The 26,790-nt window shown below is 51.7% G+C and overlaps 1 protein-coding gene across 26 annotated transcripts in view; it reads left to right on the top strand.

Annotated features, from left to right (window-relative positions):
- Window positions 1-23,489, top strand: part of NFASC (neurofascin) — a 200,735-nt gene extending 177,246 nt beyond the window's left edge. For 14 of the 26 annotated variants that reach the window (XM_009441224.5, XM_009441218.5, XM_009441228.4 and 11 more), the window contains 5 exons: window positions 1,921-2,037; window positions 3,347-3,499; window positions 10,223-10,354; window positions 13,473-13,542; window positions 16,982-23,489. In XM_009441224.5, coding sequence (XP_009439499.3) covers window positions 1,921-2,037; window positions 3,347-3,499; window positions 10,223-10,354; window positions 13,473-13,542; window positions 16,982-17,213 — 704 coding nt within the window. In that variant the 3' untranslated portion in view covers window positions 17,214-23,489. The remainder of the gene's footprint in view (window positions 1-1,920; window positions 2,038-3,346; window positions 3,500-10,222; window positions 10,355-13,472; window positions 13,543-16,981) is intronic. The other 12 variants (XM_054673983.1, XM_514129.7, XM_003308708.5 and 9 more) reach the window with 1 other exon arrangement.
- The last annotated feature ends 3,301 nt before the right edge of the window (window positions 23,490-26,790 follow it).

Genomic DNA, 26,790 nt, shown 5'->3' with positions numbered 1-26,790 from the left:
TGAAATTTTTAGTGCTTCCGGGTCATCATCCTGATCTCTCTGTGGCAATGCCTTCCTCCAGCTCCCACCTCTAAATCATCTTGGCTTCCCACTGCCTGGCCTTTTCTAAAAGAACCCCAATCTTCATGGCCTTTAAAACAGCCAGATTTGAGTCAATTTCATATTGGTGGCCAGACTGTTTAAACACAAATTCTCTAGCTATTTACAGGGCTCAGAGCTGAGGAGGAAGAAACTCAAGTCCCCAAATAATGACTAATCACAATTCATTCTCGCCAGCAAGAGCCATGAAATTCTAAGGAGCTGGAATTTGGGATGGCTTCAAGTGGCCAGTACAATTGAAGCGTCTGGCAGACAGGCAAAGAAGCCTACCTTCTGCCCTCCCCATGGTGCCATCAATGGAATCACTTTCTTGGCCCCTCACTTAATATGAATCATATTCACCTGGGGCAACCAACACCTGACAAAGTTGTAGTGCAGAAGGCTCCTCTTTGAAGTGAAGACCAGGAGATCTTTTATCACTTCCCCAGCCCTGCAGGCTCAGTCACATGTCAAATAGATAATGAATAAATGCATCGCCAATGCACTCTATTCATTTATTTTTGACAAGTGAGTTGGTGACAGTGCCCCCTTGCATGCTAATAAAATATACAGCAGCCACACTTGTAAAGTCTTTGAAATACAAGGCTTCATGTGAGTACTCCACTATTAAATCTTTGCTGGAAAATGGGGTAACCAGACTGCTGGGACTCTTGCAAAATGATTACGTTTGAAGATTAGTGCCATTCTCCTCTACACAGGCTATGGTTTCAGACAGCACCATGGCTTTGATAAAGTGGCTCCCGGCTCATAGGAACTTGATAATTAATGTCCTCTGTGTTGCATAGAGATCAGGCATCAAAAACTCGGTGGTGCTGAGAAGCCAACAGAACAGGATGCTTCTGGTATCTGGACCACTGAGGGCTGGTTGTCAAGGAGTTATCTTCTCTTGGTCGCACCTAGTCCACGTGAGGGAGGGGAAGGCTTCACATTGTCTTTACTTGGGCCCCTGAGATTCTAGGCTTTAGACAATCTGAAGCTGTTAGACCTATCAGCCAGGCTTCTCTCTGACCAAGAACAACCCAAGGGGCTCCTTAGACCAGCCTCACCTGTCTGGATCACCATTCTCCTCCAGCTTCAAAAGTCCATCCTTCCTGCAAATCTCATCAAGACTCGCGGCACTTAAAGATAACCCTCTCCTTCCTGCAGCACTTCTATGCTTGAAGGGGAAGGGGCTGGCACACATCTTCTCTGTGTGGCCTCCTCCTCCTGGCCACACGGCCTTTTTCCTGGCCCCTTTCCTTACACTGTTGACATGACAAGGGATCTGAAAAGGGAATAAGTCCAGGTTAAAGCCTCAAATGGCACAGATCAAAACCCACTCTTTCTACAAAAATTTGCCGGGCATGGTGGCGGGGGCCTGTAATCTCAGCTACTTGGGAGGCTGAGGCAGGAGAATCGCTTGAACCTGGGAAGTGGAGGTTACAGTGAGTCGAGATCGCACCACTGTACTCCAGCTTGGGCAACAGAACAATACTCCATCTCAAAAAAAAAACAAAAAACAAAAAAACTCTTTCATTCCTAACGCTACCTATGTGGACACAGTCAGTTTCCAGCTCTCCCTCAGAAGTCCTCCCGACTGTACCTGCTTGTCCCTGGACAGCGACCTCTGGCCTGGCCACCAAGGCTGCAGCTTGGAGCTCTGTCAGGCCCTGTGCACAGCCATTTCTGACTCTTCCCTTTCCTAGATGACTGTGTGTACATGTGTGCGTGCGCGAGTGTGGGCATGTGCGTGCATGCACACGCTTGTGTGTATGTGTGTGTCTCATGTCTCTGGTGCCACTCCCTCCTCATCACTAACCCCTTTTCTAACCCGTCCACCAGCCCCTGATGAGCAGTCCATATGGAACGTCACGGTGCTCCCCAACAGTAAATGGGCCAACATCACCTGGAAGCACAATTTCGGGCCCGGAACTGACTTTGTGGTTGAGTACATCGACAGTAAGCATTGCTGTGCGGGGTGGTGGTGGCGGCAGCGGCGTCGGCAGCAGCGGCGGGTAGTGGTAGATGCCATTAAAGAGATCCTGTGAACTCCCCCAGGCTCAGAGAGGCCTTTTAGCCTGGCTTAATTATGGCTTAATGAAATCGATATGCACTTAGGCGGCAGTGAGGTGGGAGGAACAGGCTCAAGGAAAAGGAAGGGGGCTTCTCAAGCCATTAGTGGAAGTCTAGGATTGCATGTCTGTGGAGGACCTGTGTAAAGGGGCCCTTCATTCATTTCCTGCCCAGGATGAGGGTTCTGAATAGCCCCCAAATGAGCCAAATCTGTCCTCTGCATTGATCTCCTTAACTCAGGCTCCACTAGACTGGGTGAGCCAGTTCACAGACTTGGACTATAACCCTGCTTTGCTCCCAGAGGAATGCCAGCGGCCCCCAGTCAGAGCCACAGACCAGAGCCATTTGTCCCAGCTGGTGGCTTGAGCTGAGTTGCTCACCCTTTGCTGGAGCTTGGGACCAAGGGTACAGATTCGTTGGACTGCAGAGTGTGGCCCCTGAGTGAAGGACCCTGTTCCTACAGGGTCAAACCCACCATCCTGGCATCTTCAGTATGTGCTCTAAGCAATTAAGCCAACTAACCCAGCCAGCAAATCCACCTGGGATAGCCTACCCAAAGACCCTCTCAGGAGAGAGCAAAGCTGACTTAGTTCTCTCTGGTTGGAGGAGGAGTTCACATCCACAGCACCTGGACTCCATAGTTTGGTCCATACTTTTTCAGGCTCCTACTACCCCTATTCACCCTACAGCCTACATGCACAGGCACACACTTTTTCTGATGTGGGAATTCACCACATGGTGAGAAATGAGAGGTGAAACTAGGAATGAGAGCCAAGAGACAGAGTCCCAGCTCATCTCTGGTTTTCATGAGGGATGCTAACTGGCTTTTGGCCCTCACCAGCCAGATCCATGTGAAAAGTTAATCGCTTCCAGGGCAACAGAGCATCTGCTGACAAGCTGAGAGTTTAAGGAAGTAGGTTATAATATGTCTAGTGTGAAGACTGTGGTGAGGAAAGAGAACTTCAGGAGAGGGAACGGTGTCCCCAGCTGAAGGGTCGTTTAAAAGCGTTAGTATTACACAGACAGGCATAGGGAAGCTGCCTGGAAACCTCCTGGTCTGTATGGTGGACTGGACCCGCGGTTCCCTGGTCCCTTCCCCCACACTTTCTACCTTTGACAGGTGACCAGGACCTAAGCACTGGCTCTCCAGCTCCTGGTGCCTGGCTCTAGGCTGATTGAGGTTTCTGTTCCCCAGGCAACCATACGAAAAAAACTGTCCCAGTTAAGGCCCAGGCTCAGCCTATACAGCTGACAGACCTCTATCCCGGGATGACATACACGTTGCGGGTTTATTCCCGGGACAACGAGGGCATCAGCAGTACCGTCATCACCTTTATGACCAGTACAGGTGAGAGGGGACCTGGCCTGGCCATCCCCTGCAAGCATGGGGCATTTCATTCTCATCCTCAGATTCCTGCTTGCCTCTCTCCTCGGAAAGAAGACTCATCCCCACCCCATTTCCCACCTTGCATGGCGTGTCTCAGCTCTTATTATGTATCAGCTGAAGGCTCCCAGGAAGCCTAGAGGAGCCCAGTGTGCATGCGTAGTGGAGAGGAAACAGTGATTGTGGCCCTGTGGGGGTCAGAAGGAAACAAAGGATGTTTAATGACAACAGAGAACACTTAGCCCCCTGCTCTGCCTGGTGTGTGTGCACATTTGGTCACTGTCTGTGGGTCTGGGGGCTGCAGGAGAGTAGTGCAGCCTGGCCTGTGTGCACAGGGGCTGGCTCCCTTCATGCAGGATCAGGGGATAGGGCCATCGCAGGGCCTTGATCTAGAAATCACTCCAGGAGATCAGTGCATTTGTTACTCCCTTGCCACCATCATCTATTGTTAAAAATTTCAAAGTGACACAACTTGTTTGGGGCTTTGTTTTCGTCCCAAGTTTGTCTTGGCCTAAAAGTAGGTGATTTTTTGTCATGCAGGGAGAGGGGAAGAAGCTCTCCAGAACCGGAAAGGTTCTGGCTCTATAGCGGCTTTAGCTGTGGATGAAGAAACATCTTCCTTGTGCCAAATGAACAGGCCAACTGGGGCTCAGCAAAGGGTACAAGGTTCAGCAATCTCTGTGCTGGTAGGGGTAGCTGGCAGTCTGGATACTTACAGGGCACTCACTGGTCTGAGTGTGTGTAGCTTTAAACTCAGCCGAGCAGGCTGCCAAGTGGCCGGTATGCTAAGCCCTGGGGCTAAGGGTAAGGGTGGGGAAAGAGATTAAGGGAGAAAAGGATCAGTACCTTGCCCCCAGGGGATATCCTAATCAGATGCAGGTCATTAGATACACAGCATAGCGGAGGGGAAAAAACACACAGTGATTTATATGAACTTCTGAATGTTGACTTAAATATTCATTACTCCTCCTGCACCTGGCCTGGCGAGGCTGATCCTGGTAGCTTGCATCTTGGGAGTCCCTGCCCATCTGTGTAAACGTCTCACCCCACCCCTTCTATCCTAGTCCTTCCTGGTCCAGCATCCTGTCTTCCTCCGTGTCTCCGCCTGTCCTGCACATTTGCATGCCATCAAGGCTCAGAGGGTCTGAGAGTCGGGCTCCCTGATTGAGGCTAGCCAGGCCGACTCAGGCAGGATGTCTGAGTGGCAAGCCTGTCCTGTAACAAGGGGAGCAAGGCCAGGCAACTGGACAGTGGACCGAGCAGAGCAAGTGGCTGGACTCTGTCTAGCTCAGATGAGGTCCCAAGCTGTTGCTCACTGGTATGTGCATTTGATTTTGCTTCATTACATATTTGAGTCCAGCACAGCAGCAAAAAGCAAAGATGATATTTGAAAATAGAGTTCCATCCTAGGGAAGACTGCCAAAACCAGGGCAGCCTGCTTTCAGACTTTGACTTCTCCAGGTGCTAAGCCCTAGGGCTGTGGGTGAGGGTTCAGGCCCTGCCCTCAGGGATGTCCTAATCTGATTTGGGATATTAAGCACACGACAGAATAATGATTGATACTGGGTATGCTTCTGAACCTAAATACTCATTTCTCTTTTCTTGCACTTGGTGGAAAGGCTCATCTTGATAGCTTGCTTTCCAGTGATGAAGCACTCAGCCCTGGCAAGTCTTCCCAGACTCCTCCCAGCGAGAGCTGGAGTGGGCAGGTTGATGAGCCCAGCTCTGAGTACATATTGTCCACTTCTCTCACAGGCTGGCTGGAAATTACTGTCTGCAAACCACATAGGGAAAGGAAGTATTTTCACTTTCTGAAGTCTGTGGGTGTGTGTCGATATCCTTCAAAAATACACATTCTCTTTCCTGTGGATGGACTCCAGAGCCAAGTCCATGCAATCCACAGATCTCTGTGTTTCATTAAAGCAAGAACTCGTGAGCATCTGTGGGCCCTGACCACTGGTCATTTAGACAACCACAGGCAGTCACTTTAGTCTGCAGACTTGAATGCGCTATAGCAGTTCAGGAAGGAAATTGAAGGAAACCACTGGGAAGGCTGACAGCCTCTCTGACCCTCACCAGAAAAATCCCAATGGGAAGTTAATCACCTCCTTGAAGTGTCTGAAGCCAAAGAGACCTGAGGGGCTACAAACACATAACCCTGGACTCCAAGAGGCCCATCAGCCCTTCTGTGCTGGGGGCGGAATGGGGTAAGGCAGGAGGATGGTGGAAGCTTAGAGTGGGCCAGCAGTCAGATAGCAGCCTGCCTTGGACCTCAGGAGAGCAGGGAGCAGGGCCTCAGGGGCCCTGAATGCAGTCAGCTTCTGCTGTGTTTGGGAGAAGCATCTCTTTGGTGGGCCAGGATGGGGCAAGGGGTGGAGAGGTGTCAAATGGTGCTTAAGTGAGAACAGCCAAGCCAAACTGTATTTGGGGAAAATCCATCCCCGTTATATTTGTTAATCTATCCCTATTTCTAGAACATAATTCTTCTGCAGACTTTGAGTGACTGGCCTTTCTTCCCTGGCCAAACCCAATTCCTCCCAGTTAGAATTAGGAGTCATGAGAGCTGTCTGCTTTGCAGGTGTATTGCCCGTTTCTGAGTGGGTGTTGCCGGGAGAGGTGTGGAAGGCACACAAAACACGTCTTCTAGTCCAGTGTAAGAGGCGTGGGGGCCGGACGAGGGGATGCTGTTCTGGCTCCCGTCAGTTACAGCTGAGAGTGGCAAGTGTAAACGCACCCTGGTCTTTGCACACAGATATTACTGGATCCGTTAGGAATCTTGAAACAAGTTTAACAGACCCATTGAGTATGGTGTTGACAGTTAAATGTAATTGCTCTGGGGCCTTGCTAAAATGCCTTCCTCTCAGAGTCCAGGTCATGGAGTCCCATTGTAAGTGTGATCATTATGTCCTAAATTTCTTTTGGTCCTTGAGAAACTAAATCACTTTGATGGGATGTGGTTGAGCCCACCTTACCCCAGATCCCACTTGGTTTTGAACAGCCTTCTGTGTCCAAACTTCACAGGAAATTCTTTCACCTTTTCGGTAAGGACGGAAGGTAACATTTGAACTTCACCTGGTACGTCAGGAATGAAAAGCCACATTTGCTTCCTAATTGCCCATGTGGCCCCTTTCCCCTGGAATGATGACTTTCTTTCCCAAGAGGAAGGAAGTCTTGTGGAGACAGCTGTCAGGGTGCATCAGAACAAGCACCAGGAAGATGGTGGTGCAACTAGGCCATTGACTAGGTCGTTGCAGACGCACAAACCAACCTCCTTGCAAAAGGTGGGTAGAACTATCCAAACACATGTTGAAGTAATTCCTTCATCCCAGTGCCCAGTTCTAGCACATGGGCAAGCCAGTATCCATATGACCCCTAGCTGGTATCAGGGGAAAAACCTAAATCGGTATGCCAGGTTAACTGTATTATAGTAAGATTAAATTCACCCATTACTCAATAAGTAGTCACTGACTACTTGTTATGTGACCAGCATTGTGCCAAGTACTACGAGGCTAAAAGAGATCCCCCGTTCTCAAGACTTTAATAGTATAATTGGAAACCAGGACCCAGGAAATAGAACAATTAAATGTTCCACTGCATGGAGCAGCTGGGGGTGAAATCGGAGTTTGGAGATGGTGTGAGTTGGAGCAAGGGGAGATTCAGGGAGGAGGGGTAGAGTGTGCAAAGGTGGCAGTGAGCTAGGAGGGCGACAGCCTGGGCTTTCTTGGGCAGGAGGGGCAGGATGCACGGAAAGGAGACTGGAGCTCCCAGAAGGCCAGGCTCAGAAGCTGAGCCCACACAGTGGAGAGTAATGAAAGGTGGCACCATTGGAAGCCTCCTAGGAAGGTGGTAACGGGCTGTCTCATTGTATCCACAGGAAGTGGCAGGCACAGGTGAGGGGACCCCTGGAATAGAATGGAACAGTGAGAGGAATATGGGAAGTGTTTTGGAAGAAGTGGCAGCTCTTAGAGATGGGCACAGTGGTGTGGCCTGTGGCAGCAGCAGGAGAGCTGGGAGAATCAAGGCAGGGGGCAGGAAGATGCAGGTTGAATTTTAAGCGCATGCATCCAAGGAGAGCTGTAGGAGGAGGCTCTGGGCTTACGGTCGTGGAGGTGGCTGGAGGGATGATGGGGATGAATAAAGGGTCACTGGTGCTGATGAGAGTTAAGGAGGTGGAGGTCAGCTTGGGAGAGGCCCACTCAGTGGTAACAGCTGAAGCGCTAAGAATAGAGGGGCTTGAAGTCAGCTTGCTGGGGGTACAGAAGAGTTGGCGGGAACTGGAGGGGGCGGAAGAGCATAGAGCGTACCAATAAGAGGGCAGCATGTGAGCTGGAGCTGAAAAGTCTGGCAAGTTCCTCAAGGGTTTTTTTTTTAAGACACAGGAACACTTAGGACTTTGAGACCAGCCTACACAACATAGCAAGACCCTGTCTTTACTAAATATAAAAAAAAAATTAGCTAGGCATGGTGACGTGCACTCGTAGTCCCAGCTACTTGAGAGGCTGAGATAGGAGGATCACTTAAGCCCAGGAGATTGAGGTTGCAGTGAGCTATGATAACACCACTGCACTCCAACCTGGGCAATAGAGAGAGACTCTGTCTCAGAAAGAGAAGAGAAGAGGAGGGAAGGGGAAGGGAGAGTAGGGGAGGGGAGTGGGATGGGAGGAGAAGGGGAGAGGATGGGGGGGAAGAGAAAAAAGAAAGGGAGGGAGGGAGGGAAGGAAGGAAGGATTAAATAGATAATGATAGATCTATATATATTAAATGGTTATAAATGCTATGAAATAGAGATAGCAGCTGGGTGGGAGTTGGGGAGAGGGGCTTTGTTTAAGTTGGGAAGGTTCAGGAAGACCTCTCTAGGAGGTGCCAGTTGCCAAGGCAGCCATTAGAAGAAAAAGCAGCAGATGCAAAGGCCCTGCAGTAGGAATGAGAGCGGCCAGCATGGCTGGAGCATAAAGCATGAGGACAGGGTGGTGGGAGGTAGGACTAGAGAGATGGCCAGGGCCTGCTCTGATGGAGCCTGACAGGTCAGGATAAGGAATGAAGAGTTTTCTTCAATAATAATAATAAGCTTTGGAGGGTTAAAGCAAGGAAGTGATTCAGTCCTACGTGGGGGGTTGGAAAGATCACTCTGACACTGTGGCGGGGGCCTGCTGGGAGCAGGAGTGGAAGCAGGGATGGGACTTTTCTCTGCAGCCTACCTAGATCATGGTACTCACAAGCCTTGTTCTCACAGGCCTCACCTGCTTTTCAGCCCGGGGCGCCCTGGGCAACCAGAGTGCAGAGGACACTTGTTCATCAGTCTTCACCCCGTACTGAGAACTTTCTTGGTGCAATGCCCTTGACTGGGCACTGGGAAGGCTGTAAAAACAGTTTCTGCCCCCAAGAGGAGCAAAGGGTGGGCTTGCACCCAGATAACTGCCCCACAAATGGCATGTGCTGAAGACCTGGGGGCGCAGGTGCTGTGGCCCTCGTGCTTTTCCCCGTGCTCCTGGAAGGAGGCTCAGTGCCTTGGCGCCAGCTCCATGGTTCTTGGGGCTCCTGCTGTTGTGTGCCTCTCCCCAGGTGTCTCTGGGCTGGCTGGTTCCAGGGTTACTCTGGGTGTATTCAGTTCCTTTGATCCTTCCCTTCTGTCACAGTCTCACGTTCTGTGACAGGCTGCATTTCAGGAGGGGTCGCTTTTGTTCTCCAGCCGGTAGAAAGGAGAAGGGTGAGTTGGTACTGACCAAACCCCCCTCCCAAACCCAAACCCAGCCATTGGGCCATCAAGGACACCCTCAGATGACTCCTTAGCACCTGTACTTCGGGCCGTCCTGCAGGCCTTTTAAATCACAAAGGGATCTGCCCACTTTGAAACAGGTCTGCACATATGCTGGGCATGGACAGAGAGGGACTCACTGTCACAGGGGTTGGAGGGGGAACATCGGCTTGTCACAGACCACCGGGGGGTCACCCTGTGTGGAGTAGCCTGGAAGTGGCATGGAGTGAGCAGAAGGCACAGCCCCAGCCCCACATCGCTGCTGGCCTGGCTAGGGGTACCCACACCAGGATTGCCTTTGCTGTCAGGAAGCGCAGGATCCACTAGAGAGATGTGAAAAGATAGGGCATCCTGGGCCTCCACTTGGTCCAGTCCCCACCCTCAGGAAGCCTGGATGGCTTCAGAGCCATGCTGGTGGGCAGGGATGCTGCTGTGTGCCTGTGCAGGCCTGCGAAGGTGTTCTCATAGCAGGTTTTTGCAACGTGGCCATGGCCTGCACTCCCTGATGGGTAGCTTGCCGGCTCCCATTTCTCCACCCTGGACTCATCCATGGGGAATCATACTTCCATGGCCAATCCGTGGCCATCCCTCAGTCCCCATTAGGCTGTGACCAGCCCTCTGGTTTCCAAGAATGCCGTGCTTCGTCCCTATGACACTTTCCCCTTCCTAAAGGACCTGTTCAACCTTCTGCTTCTTATTTGCTCCTTGTACCCCTTTCCTTTGCCTCTTTTCTGATCTTTTGACCTTGGCTCTTTAATTATTTTCTTTTTGTCCTTTAGCGGGGTAGTTTGGGCCAGGGGGCTGCTAGGTGGTAGTGTTAGGCTCCAGGAGAAACATCCACGTGAAATAGCTGAAGTTCTTCCCTCCATCTCCCTCCTCACCATCTCCCCCATGAAATCATTCACGGGTTTGCTTCCGGCCCTCCCCGCCAGCTTACACCAACAACCAAGCGGACATCGCCACCCAGGGCTGGTTCATTGGGCTTATGTGCGCCATCGCCCTCCTGGTGCTGATCCTGCTCATCGTCTGTTTCATCAAGAGGAGTCGCGGCGGCAAGTACCCAGGTGAGATGTGCAAGAGGCGTGGGCTTGCAGGGCGGGGCACGTCCACTTTCCCGTGAGTCTCCAGGTCTCCAGCCAGATCCGGGTAATGTGTTCTCTCAGTGAAGCCAGCCCTTGCCCGGATTGGAAATACAATCCTCTTGCCTGTGCATCTTCAGACTGCCAGCGAGCACTTGAGTTAATTAAGTTCGCCTGAGTTGGGCGGATGGCACAGTCCAGGCGGCCTCAGAGAGGGGATGGAAGGAACCCTGGCTCCTATTAAGAATGACCTTTCCTCCCCTTGACTCACCACCCATCTGTTCTATAAATTGGCTTTTTTTCAGCCTGAATCTCATTAGGATCCTGTGTCCCAGGGAAGGAGAAAGGAAGAGAGGCATTTTCCCTAACCGTGTCCCAGAGAATGGGGAGAGGAGGGGCCTGGGCAGAAGCAGCACCCACATGAGAGAGTTCCAGAGGTGGGCGCTCAGCAGGACAACAGTGTAACTGCCAATACCACTAGCAAGGGTCAGAAGCGAGGAGCAGGGAGAGGCTGAAGATGGGTGGCACTGGTAGGGACCCCCATGGCCCTAAAGCACTTTGGGCTTCCCTAAAATCCCAAGGATACCTCAAGATCCTTCAGCCCCTAGCCAGGCACAATGACTCACACCTGTAATCCCAGCACTTCGGGAGGCCAAGGTGAGCAGGTCACTTAAGGTCAGGAGTTTGAGACCAGCCCAACCAACATGACAAAACTCCGTCTCTACTAAATATACAAAAATTAGCTGGGTGTGGTGGCAGGTGTCGGAGGTCCCAGCTATTCAACAGGCTGAGGTGGGAGGATTACCTGAGCCTGGAGAGGTCAAGGCTGCCATGAGGCGTGATTGTGCCACTGCACTCCAGCCTGGGTGACAGAGACCCTGTCTCAAATAAATAAATAAAATTTTTTAAAAGATCCTCCAGGCCGGGCGCAGTGGCTCACACCTGTAATCCCAGCACTTTGCGAGGCTGAGGCAGGCAGATCACTTGAGGTCAGGAGTTCGAGACCAGCCTGGCCAACATGGTGAAACCCAATCTCTACCAAAAATACAAAAAATTAGCTGGGTGTTTTGGCACGTGCCTGTAATCCCAGCTACTCAGGAGGCTGAGGCAGGAGAATCACTTGAACCTGGGAGGCAGAGGTTGCAGTGAGCCGAAATCGTGCCACTGCACTCCAGCCTGGGCGACAGAGCAAGACTCCGTCTCAAAAAAGGAAAAAAAAAAAAAAAAAAAGATCCTGCAGCCCAGACATACCAAGGTCAAGGACAAGGACCTCTGGCATTCTTGTTTCTGGAAATATTGATTGTTTTTTACACAGGAGCAAGAGAGCCATCTGTCTGTGATGGGGTGGGTAGGGACAGGAGACAGGATAATGGATGACCCTGAAAACAAAGATCTGGCTGGACCACAGAATGCAATTTCTCCCTGCTCCAGAAAGCCCCATCACCAAACACAACCCATGCTCCCCAAATGCTTCCTTCTCCCCATCTCTTAGAACAGGTCCTCCCCCAGGACCCCCCCCCCCAAAACTCAACACAAAGGAAATAGAAGGGAGAGGAGACTGGATTCTTCTTCATTCCCCATGCCCAAGTACCCACAGACTAGGACTCTGAAGAGCTGTGCCTTAAGTGAGGGAGGGCAGGAAATGATTGTCCCTTACTGGTGAGCGATGTTTTCTTTCACTCTGTTCTGCTGTGCTGGGCCTGTCTGGTTCTGTAACAGAGAAAGCCTGAGTTAGGGAAAAGGCTTCCTCCTCCGTCTGACAGTCAGACTTGGGTGGACTGAGTTCACGCCCATTCCAGGTGGAAGTGGAATACTGGAAGAACCCAGCAGATCAACTCTGAGCTGCCCTTATGCCCTTTCAGAAAGTATCTCATTCCAAACAGTTCTTCGAAACTAACCTCTTGCCCTCCAGCTACAGAGTAAGCCCCTGGTCCCTTAAAAAGATGAGTGAACCAGGAGCTACAAGGCCTGGTTGCTAGCCTTCCCTCCAGTCTTCATTCAGTCACTAATTAGTTACGTGACATGCTCTTCACCTCTCAAGGGTTCGGTTTCCCTCATCTAAAATGGGGATGATTATCTACCTTGTATCTCAAAAAGGACACATAGGCCGGGCGCGGTGGCTCACGCCTGTAATCCCAGCACTTTGGGAGGCTGAATGGGTGGATCACCTGAGGTCGGGAGTTCAAGACCAGCCTGGCCAACATGGTAAAACCTCGTCTCTACTAAAAATACAAAAATGAGCCAGGCGTGGTGGCAGGCGCCTATAATCCCAGCTATTTGGGAGGCTGGGGCATGAGAATCGCTTGAACCCGGGAGGCAGAGGTTGCAGTGAGCCAAGATAGCACCACTGCAAAAAAACAAACAAAAAAAGATACATAAAGAGGTTTTCATGTAAGTGCCCGCTGTGCATCCGCCTCTGTGCTGTGCACTAGCGATACCGGAGGAAAAATGATCTCTCCTCAAGGGCACCGTAGCTGACACCGAAAGAATGAGCACAGAACAAGGCAGAGCCTCAGCTGAATGCTCACACATCACAGAGGAAGTGGAGGAAAGGGGGCACGCCAACAAGGGGGTCACAGAGAAGAGACACTTTCCATCCCATAGGTGTGTATGGCGTGTCTTCTCTGCTCAGGGCACTCTGCTAGGAACTGTGAAGAAGCACACAGACCCCCACCCTTGAGGAAAGAACTAGCCTTCTGTGATAGGCATGAGAAACGTCCACAAATAGTTACACCACAGAGCAGAGTAAGAAAGGTGCAAACAGTGGAGTGTTTGCCTTTGGCAAAGGAAATGATCACATCTGTTTGGTCTTTTGGGGAGACTTCATGGAGATGTGGTGGGGGGAGCTTGGTAGGAGGAGATTTCAGTTGTCAGTAGAGATGTAAAGAGACCCCTGGGGCTGAGAAGGAGGAGGCAGAGTCAACTTGGCAACTGATTGAGTACAGGAAGCAAAAACAAGGGAGGCGTGGATGGTGCCTTGTTAAAAAAGAGTGTCAGTGAGCCCAGGGCGGTGCCTTCTGGCCCTGCATTCAGTGGAGCCGTAGAGAGCAGGGGCATGTACTTAATCGTCGTGTCTGTGTCTTTGCTTCTCCTTTTGACCAAGTACGAGAAAAGAAGGATGTTCCCCTTGGCCCTGAAGACCCCAAGGAAGAGGATGGCTCGTTTGACTATAGGTGCGTGATCTCCCTCCTCCTCTCAGGCAGGCTGTCCTCCCTGTCCCTGAGGCACCACCCTCCCCTCAGAGTAGCTCCGCTTGGCTGAGAGGCCATGAGTAGCTGTCCTTGCCCATTGGGCTGTGACTCTGCCTCTCTGGTGGCACTGTGGTGGAGAGTGCATGCTGCTGAGTTTACTCAGAGGCTTCTCATCCTGAGAGTGCCAGACGAGGCTGCTCCCCCAGGAGTCACTGCTCGACACATGCGTGCATTAGTTTGACGAACAGCATTTCATTCATTCAACTGTACAACTCAAATGTATCAAGCTTGCTATTTATATCTTTCCACCTTTTCACTCTGAACATGAGCCCCAGGACCCTCTTGCCGTGAGATGAGCTCAGCTCTCATGCTGATTCTCTGCCCACACTCCATTCCTAACCCTGAAGATAATGACCCTGGGAGGCTGTGATGTCTTAAAGCCTCAAGGAATGAAGGTGGGGTGATTCCAGGTCGTTTCTCCTTGAACTTGGCGATATCTTTGGGCTCTAGACCGGAATGGGCCTTGGAAAGGCTTCTGGTCCAGTGCCCTATGCCCCAGATGAGAGGACTGAGGCCCAGACCAGGAAGCGAATTGTCTAAGACTCTTCCAAGGTCCCCACCCAGTGAGTTAGTGGCAAAGCTGGAAAGGCCAGGTCCCGCATTTCCAGCTGGTGCTGCTATTCTATATTTCTATACCCGTGCTCCTGTCCTACCTGGATGCATCTTTGTATGTGGGCTTAACAACATTGTTGTGGGTCCATGGAGATGGCGAGTATGTTCTGAGCTGAAGGATGATGCAGAGTGGGCTGTGGAGTGTCATCCCCAGACCAAGTGCTATGGGAGGGAATGTCTGATCAGAGCCCTCCCTCCTCATGCCACCCAGTTACTGCCTGGGCCCAGGTCCCCTTGTCCTCTGCTACAGTCTCCTTTTCCTGTCCTGAGCCTCTGCCACTCTGCCCATCAGCCTGGCAAGCACAATCAGATCAATGTGTGGTGGAGCCACTGCCCACACAGGAGCCTGTCTGCAGGCTTATGGGCCATGACTGTCCACCTAGTCCCGACATTCCCAGAAGCATCCTGAAAGGGCAGGCACAAGAGCCCCCTTCCCATCTTCCCTGGCAGGGCTTCCCTGACACAGCTTCCCTGTGGGCTGAGACTTCCCTGGCTTTTTGTTCCAAAAGCCACAGGGCTTCTCCTCCCCCAGACTCTTGGTGCAGCCAGAGAGGAGGAGCTTGGACCTCCTCCAATACAGGGCTGGGCAGCCTGTACTGCGAGGAGTTGCTTCCTTATGCACCTGTCCTGCCCCAGACACCAAAGCTGTCAGGCAAAAACCCCTGCCTCCTCCCCGCAGACACTGACGCTGGGTCTACACGCACAGGAGCATGCCTCGGCCTGCACCCCTACACGCACACACCCCTCTGCTTTGGCTCTGGAAGGTCCGCAGCATCCATCCTAGAGCCCTCCCTTGGATGAGCCTAAGAGCCCTAACCTGGGAAAAGGCTGAAATTAATACATCAGAGAAAGAACTAAGTTTCTAGAGAGGATAGGCCTAGGGGCAAGGAGTGCTGTTCTCTCACTCCAGTCTGTGGCTAAGTGGCCGACCACCTTTCCCATGGGGCACCCTCTGTTTTTCTCCCCTATGTCCATCCACCTAGACCTTGAAGATGTCTCAGAAGTGAGGCTGACAGGTGGCCAGACCAGGGCCACCCCTAGTCATTCTAGTTTCTTTCAAGCTTCCCTTAGGAGAGGTCTGTTCGGTCTGTTCTTTTCAGACCTAGATCCCCCGTCCCCTCAACAGCCTGGCATGCTACAGATCTCTTCCCCCGCCCCTTCCACTGGCTGGGCTGTTGCTGCCCAGTGGCTGCACTTAGCTTAGCTGCCTGGAAACAGAGGAGGAATTCCCACAAATCCCATAGCACAGTCCTCATGCCCCTGCACATGGGATGGAGAGCCCTGGAAAGGAGTGCATGCAAATAAGACCTGCAAGTGGGGTGAGGAGCCTGGCGATTTCCCTCCTCCAGTTGGCAAACAGTGACTTCCGCTTCCTGCACAAACTCAGCACAGCCCCAGAGAGCTGCCTGCCTCACACCACCTCCCAACCCACGGCTGTCCCATGAATACAGTTAGGCTGTATTCATGGGGCAGCACTGTGGGGAGTGGGCTAATAGCTTTCAATCTTCTAACACAGCCCCGGCTCTGGCTCACTGCCCTCACCTGACAGCTGTCTTTGCCCGACACTGCTATTAGAAGTGAGAACGCACTGCCCACTATAATGGCAACTCAGCTGGTTGTCTTCCCCACGTCCAGGAAGGACTGGGGGTGGGTGGGGAGCTGGGGGCAAGGCAGTGTGTGGTGTGCGTCTGCTCAGACCGCCTGGCACCGCTATGGTCCCACCGCTGAGACCCAGACTCCCACTGCTCAGACCCAGACTCCCACTGCTCATCCTGAGCTGCCTCCTGCCCAGGAACTGGGCTAACCTCTGAAGTGCAGCCAGCACCACCTGGTCCCCACTCTGAGCCTTTCCAGCCAAGGGAAGGGACATGGTGCCTGAACAGACACTGGCTCAGAGAGCAGCCCCGCACCTCCTCAGGAGCACAGCAGACATCCCAACTGGGTGGCTGTTCCCAGCGGCCCGTGCAGCTTTACTCGGCAGCCTCCCAGCTCTCCCTGCACAAGGGGAGCTTAGGGTCAGGGCCTATGGGCCTCAGAAGGGGCTGGGCATGATCCTCTGAGCCTTGCTGTCTTCTCACATTTGCTGGCATCACCTGCTTACCTGTGTGCCCCCCCACCACCACCACTCTTGCTCACCTGTGCTTGCTAGGCCCAAAGCAATAACATCTTTTTATAGATCAACCAGATAGCTCAGCGAAAGACACCAAGACAGACAAGCAGAGAGGTGAGGGAGAGGTTTGTTCCTTTAAAAGCCTTGCTTGTTGTCAAGGCGAGAGTGTTTCCCTACAGAGTCACAGGTCTTGGGAGATCAAAGCTGGGCCAGCCCCTCTTGATGGACAGACTGAGGCCCAGGTCACAAAACCACACAGTGACACACTCGGGACTAGAACCATTCCATGTGGTCTCACAAGCAGTGGCTCTGCCTCACCATGGGGTGGCCATCCTCTGTCCACTTCCACCACAGACAGGGACCCAATCTCATGGAAAAGACCCAGAACAGGAGCCCAAAAGCATGGGCTCCACTCCCTGCCCTGCCCTGACTTGCAACCTCACCTTAGAGAAGGTGCTTGTCCTCTCTAGGCCTCCGTTTCCCTTCTGTAAAGCAGGCTGGACAGGGGAGGGTGAAGCGGGGGCTGGACTGGGTGGTCTCCTGGATCCCATCCTCTCTGAGCTGTGTAGGGCATGTGCCGGCAGGAGGCCAGCTGCCCCATCCCACCCCACCTGAGATTCTCTGTCTCTCTTTGGCCAGTGATGAGGACAACAAGCCCCTGCAGGGCAGTCAGACATCTCTGGACGGCACCATCAAGCAGCAGGAGAGTGACGACAGCCTGGTGGACTATGGCGAGGGTGGCGAGGGCCAGTTCAATGAAGACGGCTCCTTCATCGGCCAGTACACGGTCAAAAAGGACAAGGAGGAAACAGAGGGCAACGAAAGCTCAGAGGCCACGTCACCTGTCAATGCTATCTACTCTCTGGCCTAACGGAGCCCACCCAGGCACAGCCACCACTTTGCAAGTGGGAGGAGGGGAGAAGGGGAGACAAAACCACTGCAGACCTACCACAAAGCCACCACCACCTTCAGTAACAAGGGTACGATATGGGGGTCTGCCAAGCTGTGAGGACCAGTAACCACCAAGCCACCCACAAGCCCCCTCCCAATGACCCCCCTTCAGCCCCGGGTGCCACCAGTGTGGGAGAGCTGGAGCCATGGCTGAGCTCAGCTGGAGGGAGCCTGGCCCCTTGCCCGGTCTCGCAGCCACCCCGAGCGTTCCACCACACTGTCCGCCCTTGGCCTCGGCACACGCTCACCGTTTCTGTTGGTTACGGGACTTCTCATTGTCTTAATTTCGCTTTGTGCATCTTCCCCTCCAGACCCAATGTCTCTGTTTTCTTTTCCTTTTGAAAAAGAGTCCCTGGAAAAGAAAGAATAAGTGGATTCTCCCCCCCAGGAGACCGCAAAGATAGGCAAAAAGGATTGAATCCATACCAGAACACGTAGACAGGCTGTAATATTCAAACCACCTCTGGGCCAATGCATTTCCAAAGGATGCCTTTCTCGCCATATGCCTCCCCTGGCCCCCAACCCCTCTGCCTCGGCCTTGTCAGTTGCTGAGCTGGGCTTGGCTCCTTTCTGGAAAATGACAGTATTTTTGGCAGGGAGAAGGTGTGCAGGCCTCCTTGCTGCTCTCTGGTTTGGTTGGGAGGTGTGTTTACCTCTTGCTCCTCATTCCTCCCCTGCCCTTTTCTCTGGAATATCTAAGATGTGAGCTGCATTGACTCTGAAGACGTTTGAGGAACAGGAGTGGGCACTGATAGAAAGGACTTCAACGCCAGTGACTGTGTACCTCCAGCAGAAGAAAATCAGGTGTCTGGTCTTGGGGGCACTGTGCTCACCTCTAGAGAGAAGAAAAAGGCTGGGTTTGGACTTCCTGCCTCCTCACTGGTGAAACCCAGGATGTAGATAGAGGGCCACACCCACACTGTCCAGAGTAGAGGGCACCTGTCCACGTGGCCAGGGCCCACGCTGCCACCCTCGAGGAGATGGAACCCTGTGATGCAAAAGCTTTGCTGGTGTGTTTGGGGCATAAGGCACTGCTCCCCTTCCATCTCTAGCAGATATCATCTTCTCAGCCAATTCTGTAGGACACTGAGGCTCTTGTTTGACATGGTGTGTGGATGGGGACTTGCCCCAAGACTGAGCAGGTCTGCCCTTTCATTGGGGTGTATACATATCAGGGGACCCTGAGGTGGCACCGTACTCAGTGCTGTGATGCCCCCACCTGGGGAGGACTCAATGCTCTTTGTATGCCTTATGCAGCGCTGATCTGTCCCTGGAGTTCCCAGGTTCCCAGCCCCTCCCTGCAAGCCTTGAAGCCTCCAGCGACGTCTATCTCCAGGAGAGCAGGGCAGCCTATGCAAGTGTTCCGGCAGGACCAGAAGCGGCCACTCAACACACGTCCTCACCAGTCACCCCAATTGGAGACACTCGCAGACCTGCAGTTCTCAGACCGAAGGTGCTGCCTTCATCCTCCCCACCTAATGCATTTTTGAAACCAAAGGTACCTAGCCTCAGAGACAGAGAAGGAGAGGGGGAGATCTTGAGTCTAAGAGGAACCCTTTAGCTGTTTCTGCAGCTGAGGTCAGTTTCAGGAGGGTGAAGCTGATCCCCAGGAATGGATCAGCTGCCATGGGCACAGCCTCCGATTTGAGCCTCTCCGGCTGCTAGCCAGGGGGCCTGGGCCAGACCAGGGCTCTGTCCTTCAGTGACTTTATTAAAGCAACATTTGCCACATGTTTAAGCCGCAAAGGTATTAGCAATGCTTGCATCATTAATAATCATTCAGTTGAAGGTCAAGCCCATAGACACACACTCTCTGCTGGTAAGAAACCATAGCCCAGAACTGAGCCAATAAGGTTGTTTGAACCTGAGAGTGTGTAATGGTCATTTGGGCCAAGCCTCAGCTAGGGCTGCTGCCTGGACGCCTGAGGGGCAGCTTATCACAGTGCAAGGGGACAGGGTAAACAGCAGGGGGTGGGGTGTGAGCTTGGAGGGCCCCTCCCCTGGATTTCCTCCAACACCTGCTTGGATACTAGGCCCACTGTCCCTGCAGGGAATGTCAGGGAAGTGTGCCTGTGAGCTGAATTAAAGGACTGGCCTTTCCAGAAAATGCTTTGGATCTGAGCAGAGTAGTCAGTTTCTCAGACACTCATTCCATACTGCACCGTACATGCCAGTGTACCCATTGCACCGAAAGCAGGCTCTTAGGGCAGGAAGGGACGGTGAGCAAGTCTGCCACACCACCTGGTGACTGGGAAGGGCTGCTTCCCTCGTAAGGGTCTTGGGGAGAAGTAAGCCCGCAGCCTGCCTCTGCACCTCGTTCCAGTGTCCTGCCAGGCTCTGTACTGTCCTTTGTGTATGAAGAAAATGCTGTTAGCCCTCTCTCAGGCTGCTGTTCTGTGGGTGCTGAGAGCTGCCTCCCATCACCACGCAATCACACCCCTCTGAGCAGAAGCAAATCTGAGGCTGAAGAATTAAGTTTTCCCCAAGCAAGGAAGGCAGGTGGTCAGAGAGATCAAACGCTGAGGCGTGGGGATTGCAGGATTCAGGAGGCAGCCCCTTTGGGGAAGAGGAGGGTGCATTTTCCATGGAGCACATGTCAGAGTCCACTCCAGCTCAGCAGGAAAGCGGAATTGCCTAGTACTGCCTGCCAGCTGGGTCTCCCAAGCAACTACCCCAAGACATACCAACAGTGAAGCCAGGACAGCACCAGGCCATCGGCGCTCCAGTCTGTCTGGCTGGGAGGAAAGTGCTGGGCATCTTACAGTAACTCTAGAAGTTCCTTTGACTAGGCTGCAATCCCACCTATATGCTCAGCCCTAAGAGCTGTGGTTTCCTGTGCTCTCATTTGTCCATTCATTCATTCATTCATTCATTCAGCAAATAATCTGAAATCCAGTCTGAACTAAGGCCTGAGCTGTGGATATCATGGCGCGTGAGTTAGATGTGGTCCCTGCCCTCACGGGGCTGACAGTCCTAAAATCAAGTGCTGGGACACAGTGGCCATTGAGCTGGGAGCATTCTTCCCTCTACCGCTTAAGCCACTGATGGCTGCGAGCTTGAAGAGAGGGATTCTGAGGGAGAGCTTGGTCCATCTGGTCACCAAGGCTGGGCAGGACAGAGCAGTCAAGAACCACAGTGTGGCTTGAGAAACAGTCCTGCTTCCTGAGCCTCTTTGCTCTGCCTCTTGGGGCAAGCTCCTTAACCTGTCTGTATTTTTATGCCTCTGTCTCCCATTCAGTTCCTCCTTGAATACCTCTTTCTACAGAGAGGCACGGGCTCCCCTGAAGGATTGTCGAGGCCAGGGTTCGGGAAGTACACTGCCATCGGTCAGGGGACAGCTGCCTCCCACCTTGCCTGGGTGATGGTGAATGGGACTCATCTTTTCCTGCCTTGCTTTTGAGGAGATGGTTGAATTTAAGCTAACAGGAAGGCCAAACCAGCACCCTCCTTTGTGCTCTGAGAGGTTGGAGACATCTGGTCCACCCCATTGCCCCTGCCCCTGGCAAGCCCTGAAGTCGGGAGAGGTGACCACAGGTCTGAAAATCAGCCAGTGCCAACATTGCTTGCCCTGCAAGGTGCAACTGAGCCCACATAGCGCATTCATAGTTTCCCTGACCACAGCCTTGGGAAGAGGGTGGAAACCCCCGAGGATGTGTGGGTTTCCCAGCTAACGGACAAGCTCCCCTGCCACACCCAGTGCCCATGCATGCTCGCATACATACAGCAGACCACAGCCCTGTTGCCAAGCAGTGCTTCCAAGGGATAGCGATCCAGATTCCAACATTGTCTTGGAGAGGGTTAGTCCACATCCAAGTTGCGTGAGATAAGATGCAAAGGGCTCTGTGTGGATGAGGAACGCACCTTAGAGGAGTGGGAAAGGCCACCAGGGTTGGGCCCTCTTTAGGTAATTCCTGTTGGCAGCACCTAGAGAGAGCATCTGAGCTGAAGGAGTGGGAAACTTTGCCCAAGCAATGGCACGGGCATCAGGCTCTTTCTGGCGCCCTGTGCTGGAGCAGGGCCAAGTCTTAGGGCATCACAAACAGCCCATTTGATGGAGGGAGCAGGGACATAGCACATTTTTGTCTGTCTTTGTGAGGCTGCTTTGCTAACTCTCTGAGGAGAGGAAGCCTCTCGGGCTTTCCGTCGGCTGGGGCTAGTGCCAGAGAATCCCTTCTCAGTGGCCAGCAGGTTCCTGGGAGGCCGGCACAAGGCACCGCTCCCTACTCATGACACCTTGGTGCAGAGTGACCTCCTGCCCAGTCACCATTCCGGCCAGCCCCAGCCAAACACACAAAAGCCCATGGTTGCGGTTGCATCTACACCGTTAGTTGGCAAAGGATCCTGCTTGAGCTCTGCATGGTGGCCAAGGAGTAGCATGGAGGAGGGCCCTGATTTTAAAAAGGAAAAATAGAGAGGCCTCAAAACAATGAGACAAAGAGCTTGATATGTCAAGAGGAGACCAAGGACCTGGGAGGCATAGGCAAGCCGGGCAGAGTCAGACCAGCGCCCTGCCTTGACCATCTCCTAGCATTCCTTAACCTAGACAGGGGCTACCCCATGTGAGTTCAAGCCAGACTTTGTGGCTGTCCCCAGCCTGCACAGCCCAAGCCCAGGGAAGTGTCCTTTCTTTCCCTTCCTTACTAATAATGGGCCTTCCTGAGACACATTCAGAGAAGGATCAGAGAGAAAGGAGAACCATCCAGGAGAGCCACAAGCGTCCACCAAACAGTGTCTCAAGCCTCACCTGAAGCTGCTGTTCCTCCTATCAGCATACTAGTATTAAATGGGTGTTTCATAATGAGGAGAATGGTAATAGGTACAAGGCATCTAGCTTAGGACAGAATCGGATTTCGGCATGTGAAGGAATCCCAAAGCTGATCTCATTGAAATGATCTATCGTACAGACAAGGATATGCAAATCCACAGAAGTGAAGGGATTTTTGCTCAAGATCACATAGCTGGTAAACTAAGGTAAGGTTAGGGCTTGAACTTGGGCCTTCTGACTCCTTGTCCAGTGTTCTTTCATCTCACCACAGCTGCCTCCTTTGAAACAGAGGTATTAAGATCTGTCCTTCTGGTTCACCCTCTCATACCTCTTTACTGCCTCTCCCACATCCCCCACATGCCTCCCAAAATGAAAGACAAACAGGATTGTTTCTGAGACCAAGATCAGTCTGTCTGTGATCAGCCTGTGTGTGGTTCACCCAGTCATGCAATTAAGGGCAGACCTGGGCCAGTGGAATAGGATAGCTGATTGGTGTTTGTTACTGTGAACCCTAGACCGTACCCCGTAGAATGGTGTCTCTTGCTTTGTAACACATCGGGCCTTCAGTGTGCTGTATTCCTCAGAAGTGAGGGCATCTCTGTCCATTCTGCCCATGGCCACAGGGTGCAGAGAGGCAGCAGGGCCCATGCAAGCTGCCACCCTGGGATTTGCTGGGCTGGAGTTCAACAGATGTAAAGACTTCGGTGAAGCAATAAACACAAAACTCTGGGAGAAGATATCCAGAATTTTGTACATTACTCTGTTTCTTTTTTCAAAGATGAGGCAGATCAGATGCCCCTGAGCTGCCCCTTTTTTTCTGATTCCCAACTGCAATGTCCTCAGTCAGTGTTGTCCCTCTGCCCGGCTCCCCAGCTCTTTGCCAACCTCTTCACACTCCCCTTGAGCTGAGCATCAGTCGCCTGTGACGTGGCCACCTTCTGTCCTGCTCCCACTCCCGACCCATGCTGGACCCCGGAGGACCTCCTGCCCCGCCCCCACCACACACCCATGTACCCCACCATTCCAATTTGTTCTTTCCCGTGGGGAATTTTTTTTCCCAGCGTCTCCATCCCTTCCTACATATCCACACACACACAAATTGGTCTGATCTTTTTTCCATTGGTTAAACATTTAACTCCATGCCAGACCTTGTTTTAACCCCTCTCACATCATGTTCTTTCCTTTTTTGCGAGTTATTTTGCATTAACCAACTTTGTCAGTGACAGATGCGTATCTGAGGGTGTCACGCACGACCTTCAGCAGGGAAGACTTCTGGGCCATGGAGGGCCGTCTAATACATGGACTTATAAACTGACTGCATGAGCAATGAAAAGGCCAAATTATTCTGAATTTTTTTTGAATCACTGTAAAAAAACTGATTTCTTTTGTATAGAGAACACTAAACGTATAATAAAAGTTGTTCAAAATGGACTCTTGCCATGTGATTTGCTCATTTTCTTGATTTGTTCTTGTTGGTGGGTAGGAGAGGGGTGTCAAAGGGCTGATGGCAAAAGTGGATCAAAGGGTTTTTCATGGGTGCCAGACAGCACACTCTTCCAGAATTCTACCATACCATCCCCCCTCTAGAAGTTGTCCTTATTCTCGAAGACTCACTTGCACAATTTGTGTTTTAAACATAGTGTGACTGGTATAGGAATGTGTAATGTGTACAGTCGTGGAGACACCCTCTGATTCAACGTGATGCGTGTGCACATCCACCATTGAAAAAGTGCCATGCTAGGGAAGTCGGGAGAATGGGAGAAATTTGCCATGGTGCCCCGTCTCCTAGCCCCCTCCTCTTTCTGCACCGCTTGCCCTTAGGTCAAACATCAGCGTATGCCCAGCATTGTGCCTGGCACAAGGTAGACATTTCATATTGTTGAAAGAATAAATAAAACTGCTTACTACAAACCAAAAACCCCTCTCAGTAGTCTCAAAGGAATCTTGATCAACAACCAAATAGGGGCCAGGCACGGTGGCTCATGCTTGTAATCCCAACAATTTGGGAGGCCGAGGTGGGTGATCATTTGAGCTCAGAAGTTCGAGACCAGCCTGACCAACATGGTGAAACCCCGTCTCTACTAAAAATACAAAAAAAAAAAAAAAAAAGTTAGCTGGGTGATGTGGCGCATGCCTGTAGTCCCAGCTACTCTGGAGGCTGAGGCAGGAGAATCACTTGAACCCGAGAGGCGGAGGTTGCAGTGAGCCGAGATCGTGACACTACACTCCAGCCTGGGCCACAGAACAAGACTCCGTCTCAAAAAAAAAAAAAAAAAAAAAAAAGGAAGGGAAAAGAGACAGAGGGGGCCATGTTGATTGTTGAGAGGCAGTGCTCGCAGCTTTCACCATGTCCCCTGGATACTGCCACAACATGTCTGTAGCTGTGCTGGTTCTCACTGAGGAGTGGCCAAAGAGCCTCAACCAGGCAGGATAAGACATGAGGGACCCCCAGACACTGTAACCCCCCTCCCTTTCCTCGGGGTGGTGTAGGGGTTGGAGTGAGCACTGAGAGGTGGTTCTGCTCTTGTAGAAAGTTAACGGATAGTTTCTAGGCATAGGCTATAATGGGGAATGAGGGCAAATGAATTCCCCTGAAAATGCAGACCAAGTCTCTTGGACAGAGAACCACCGAGTAACTGTCCAACCCACCTGTCTTACTCTCCCTTCAAAGTCCTCAGAACAGACAGGGTGGGTGCAAAAAAGAAAAAAAATGTCCCCAGAACAGATCATTGACTTGAGGGATTATAGCTTCATTAGGCTAAAATGGGGCCTTATTTCCAGGCCTGGCTCCTCCTGAAATGTTGGGTAACTTGGGGAAGTCACACACCTCTGAACCTCCCTATTTACTCCTTGGAATATGAGAAAGATCCTTTCTCTCTCTCTCTCTTTTGTTTCTGAGGGGTTTCGTTTGTTTGTTTGTTTTGAAACAGGGTCTTGCTCTGTCACCCAGGCTGGAGTGCAGTGGTGCAATCATGGCTCACTGCAGCCTCGACCTCCCAGGCTCAAGCTATCCTCCCACCTCAGCCTCCCAAGTAGCTGGGATTACAGGCGCCCGCCACCGTGCCCAGCTAATTTTTTTGGTATTTTTTTCTAGAGACAGGGTCTCACTATGTTGCCTAGGCTGGTCTCGAACTCGTGGGCTCAAGCGATCCACCCTGCCTCAGCCTGCTAAAGTGCTGGGACTACAGGCCTGAACCACCGCGCCTGGCAGGAAGATTCTTTCTCATCATTCTCAAGTTCACATGCTGTCTTTGAAATTTGTCCCTCACATCCATATGCACTGTCTCACCCTTAGTCCAAGCCCTCGCGGCCTGAATTGAGTGTTTCTGCCTCCTGTGTTGCCTACTCCCTCATGAAACTGTAGCCAGAGGGAGCTTCTAAAATACAAATCTGATCATGTCGTTCCTTTACTTGAAACCTTCATTCCCTACATTAGATAAAATCTAAACTCCATGGTTTGTCATGTTAGACCTTTAGTGATCCGACCCTCACCTCTCCATCCTCATTTTTCACCGCTCCCCACAAGTACCCCAAACTCTAGCCATTCCAACTATTTCCAGCTTTCCCTGACAGCAAAAAAATTCTCACACTTCCCAGGGTTTTCAATTCAATTCAAAAGTATGTATTAACAACCTACTCTGTGCCAATTAACAGCATAAGATAAGTAGAAAGCCCAGACTGTCATGAGAGAAAGTCAAGTAAACAAAAGCGACATTAGAGTGTCTTGGGCAAAGGGCTCAATAAATATGGGCTCAATGGATAAATTATGGCCCAAAGGTGGGTCTGTCTGACACACTCTTCTCTTGACCTTCCACACCACCCCCTAATCCTTCTGCGTTCCTCCTCCTCTTCTTCTCCTTCTTGTTTCCCATTCCAAGCCCCTCTAGCCCCTTTTCTCCTTATAGGCCATTCCTCCGAGACTCCTTGAAGGCAGCTCAGGGAACACTGTCTGCCCTAACAGCCCTGCACACACACACACACACACGCACGCGCACACGCACACACACACACACGCACACATACACATGCACATGCACACATGCGCAAACACGTGCACACACATGCTGAATGCCCACACACGCACACATACACACACGCGTGCACACACATGCACACGCACACACGGGCGTGCACACACACACACATTTGCAGTCTGGTTTAGACCCCTTCACTGTGCCCATAGAGCACCTATTTTATGTCTAATGGAGTCTGGGATACAACATTCATTGTCTTTTTCTTTTTTTTTTAAGAGATAAGGTCTCAGTCTGTCACCCAGCGCTGGAGTGCAGTGGTGCTATTATAGCTCTCTGCAGCCTCAAACTCCTCAGCTCAAGCAGTCCTTCCATCTCAGCCTCCCACGTAGCTGGAACTACAGGCACTGCCACTTATGCCCAGCTAATTTATTTTATTTTCTATAGAGATGGGGTATCACTATGTTGCCCAGGCTGGTCTTGAATACCTGGCCTCAAGCGATCCTGCCACCTCAGCCTCCCAAAGCACTGAGATTACAGATGTGAGTCACTGCACCCAGCCTCATTGTCTTTCTTTCACTAAACTGTGAATGAACATCCTGACTACAAAAGACCAGTTTTTCACCTGCATCCACAATTAAGTGCTTGGCACATAGCAAGTGCCAAGTGAGGGACAAAATGAATTAATATGAATAAATGAATGAGACAACATTCCTTTGAAAAATAGTGGCCAGGTGAATTCGAGCTTTGCATATCATCCT

This window comes from Pan troglodytes, chromosome 1 (genome assembly GCF_028858775.2).
Source record: "Pan troglodytes isolate AG18354 chromosome 1, NHGRI_mPanTro3-v2.0_pri, whole genome shotgun sequence".
Taxonomy (NCBI): Eukaryota; Metazoa; Chordata; class Mammalia; order Primates; family Hominidae; genus Pan; species Pan troglodytes.
This window is presented reverse-complemented; position numbering and strand designations above follow the sequence as displayed.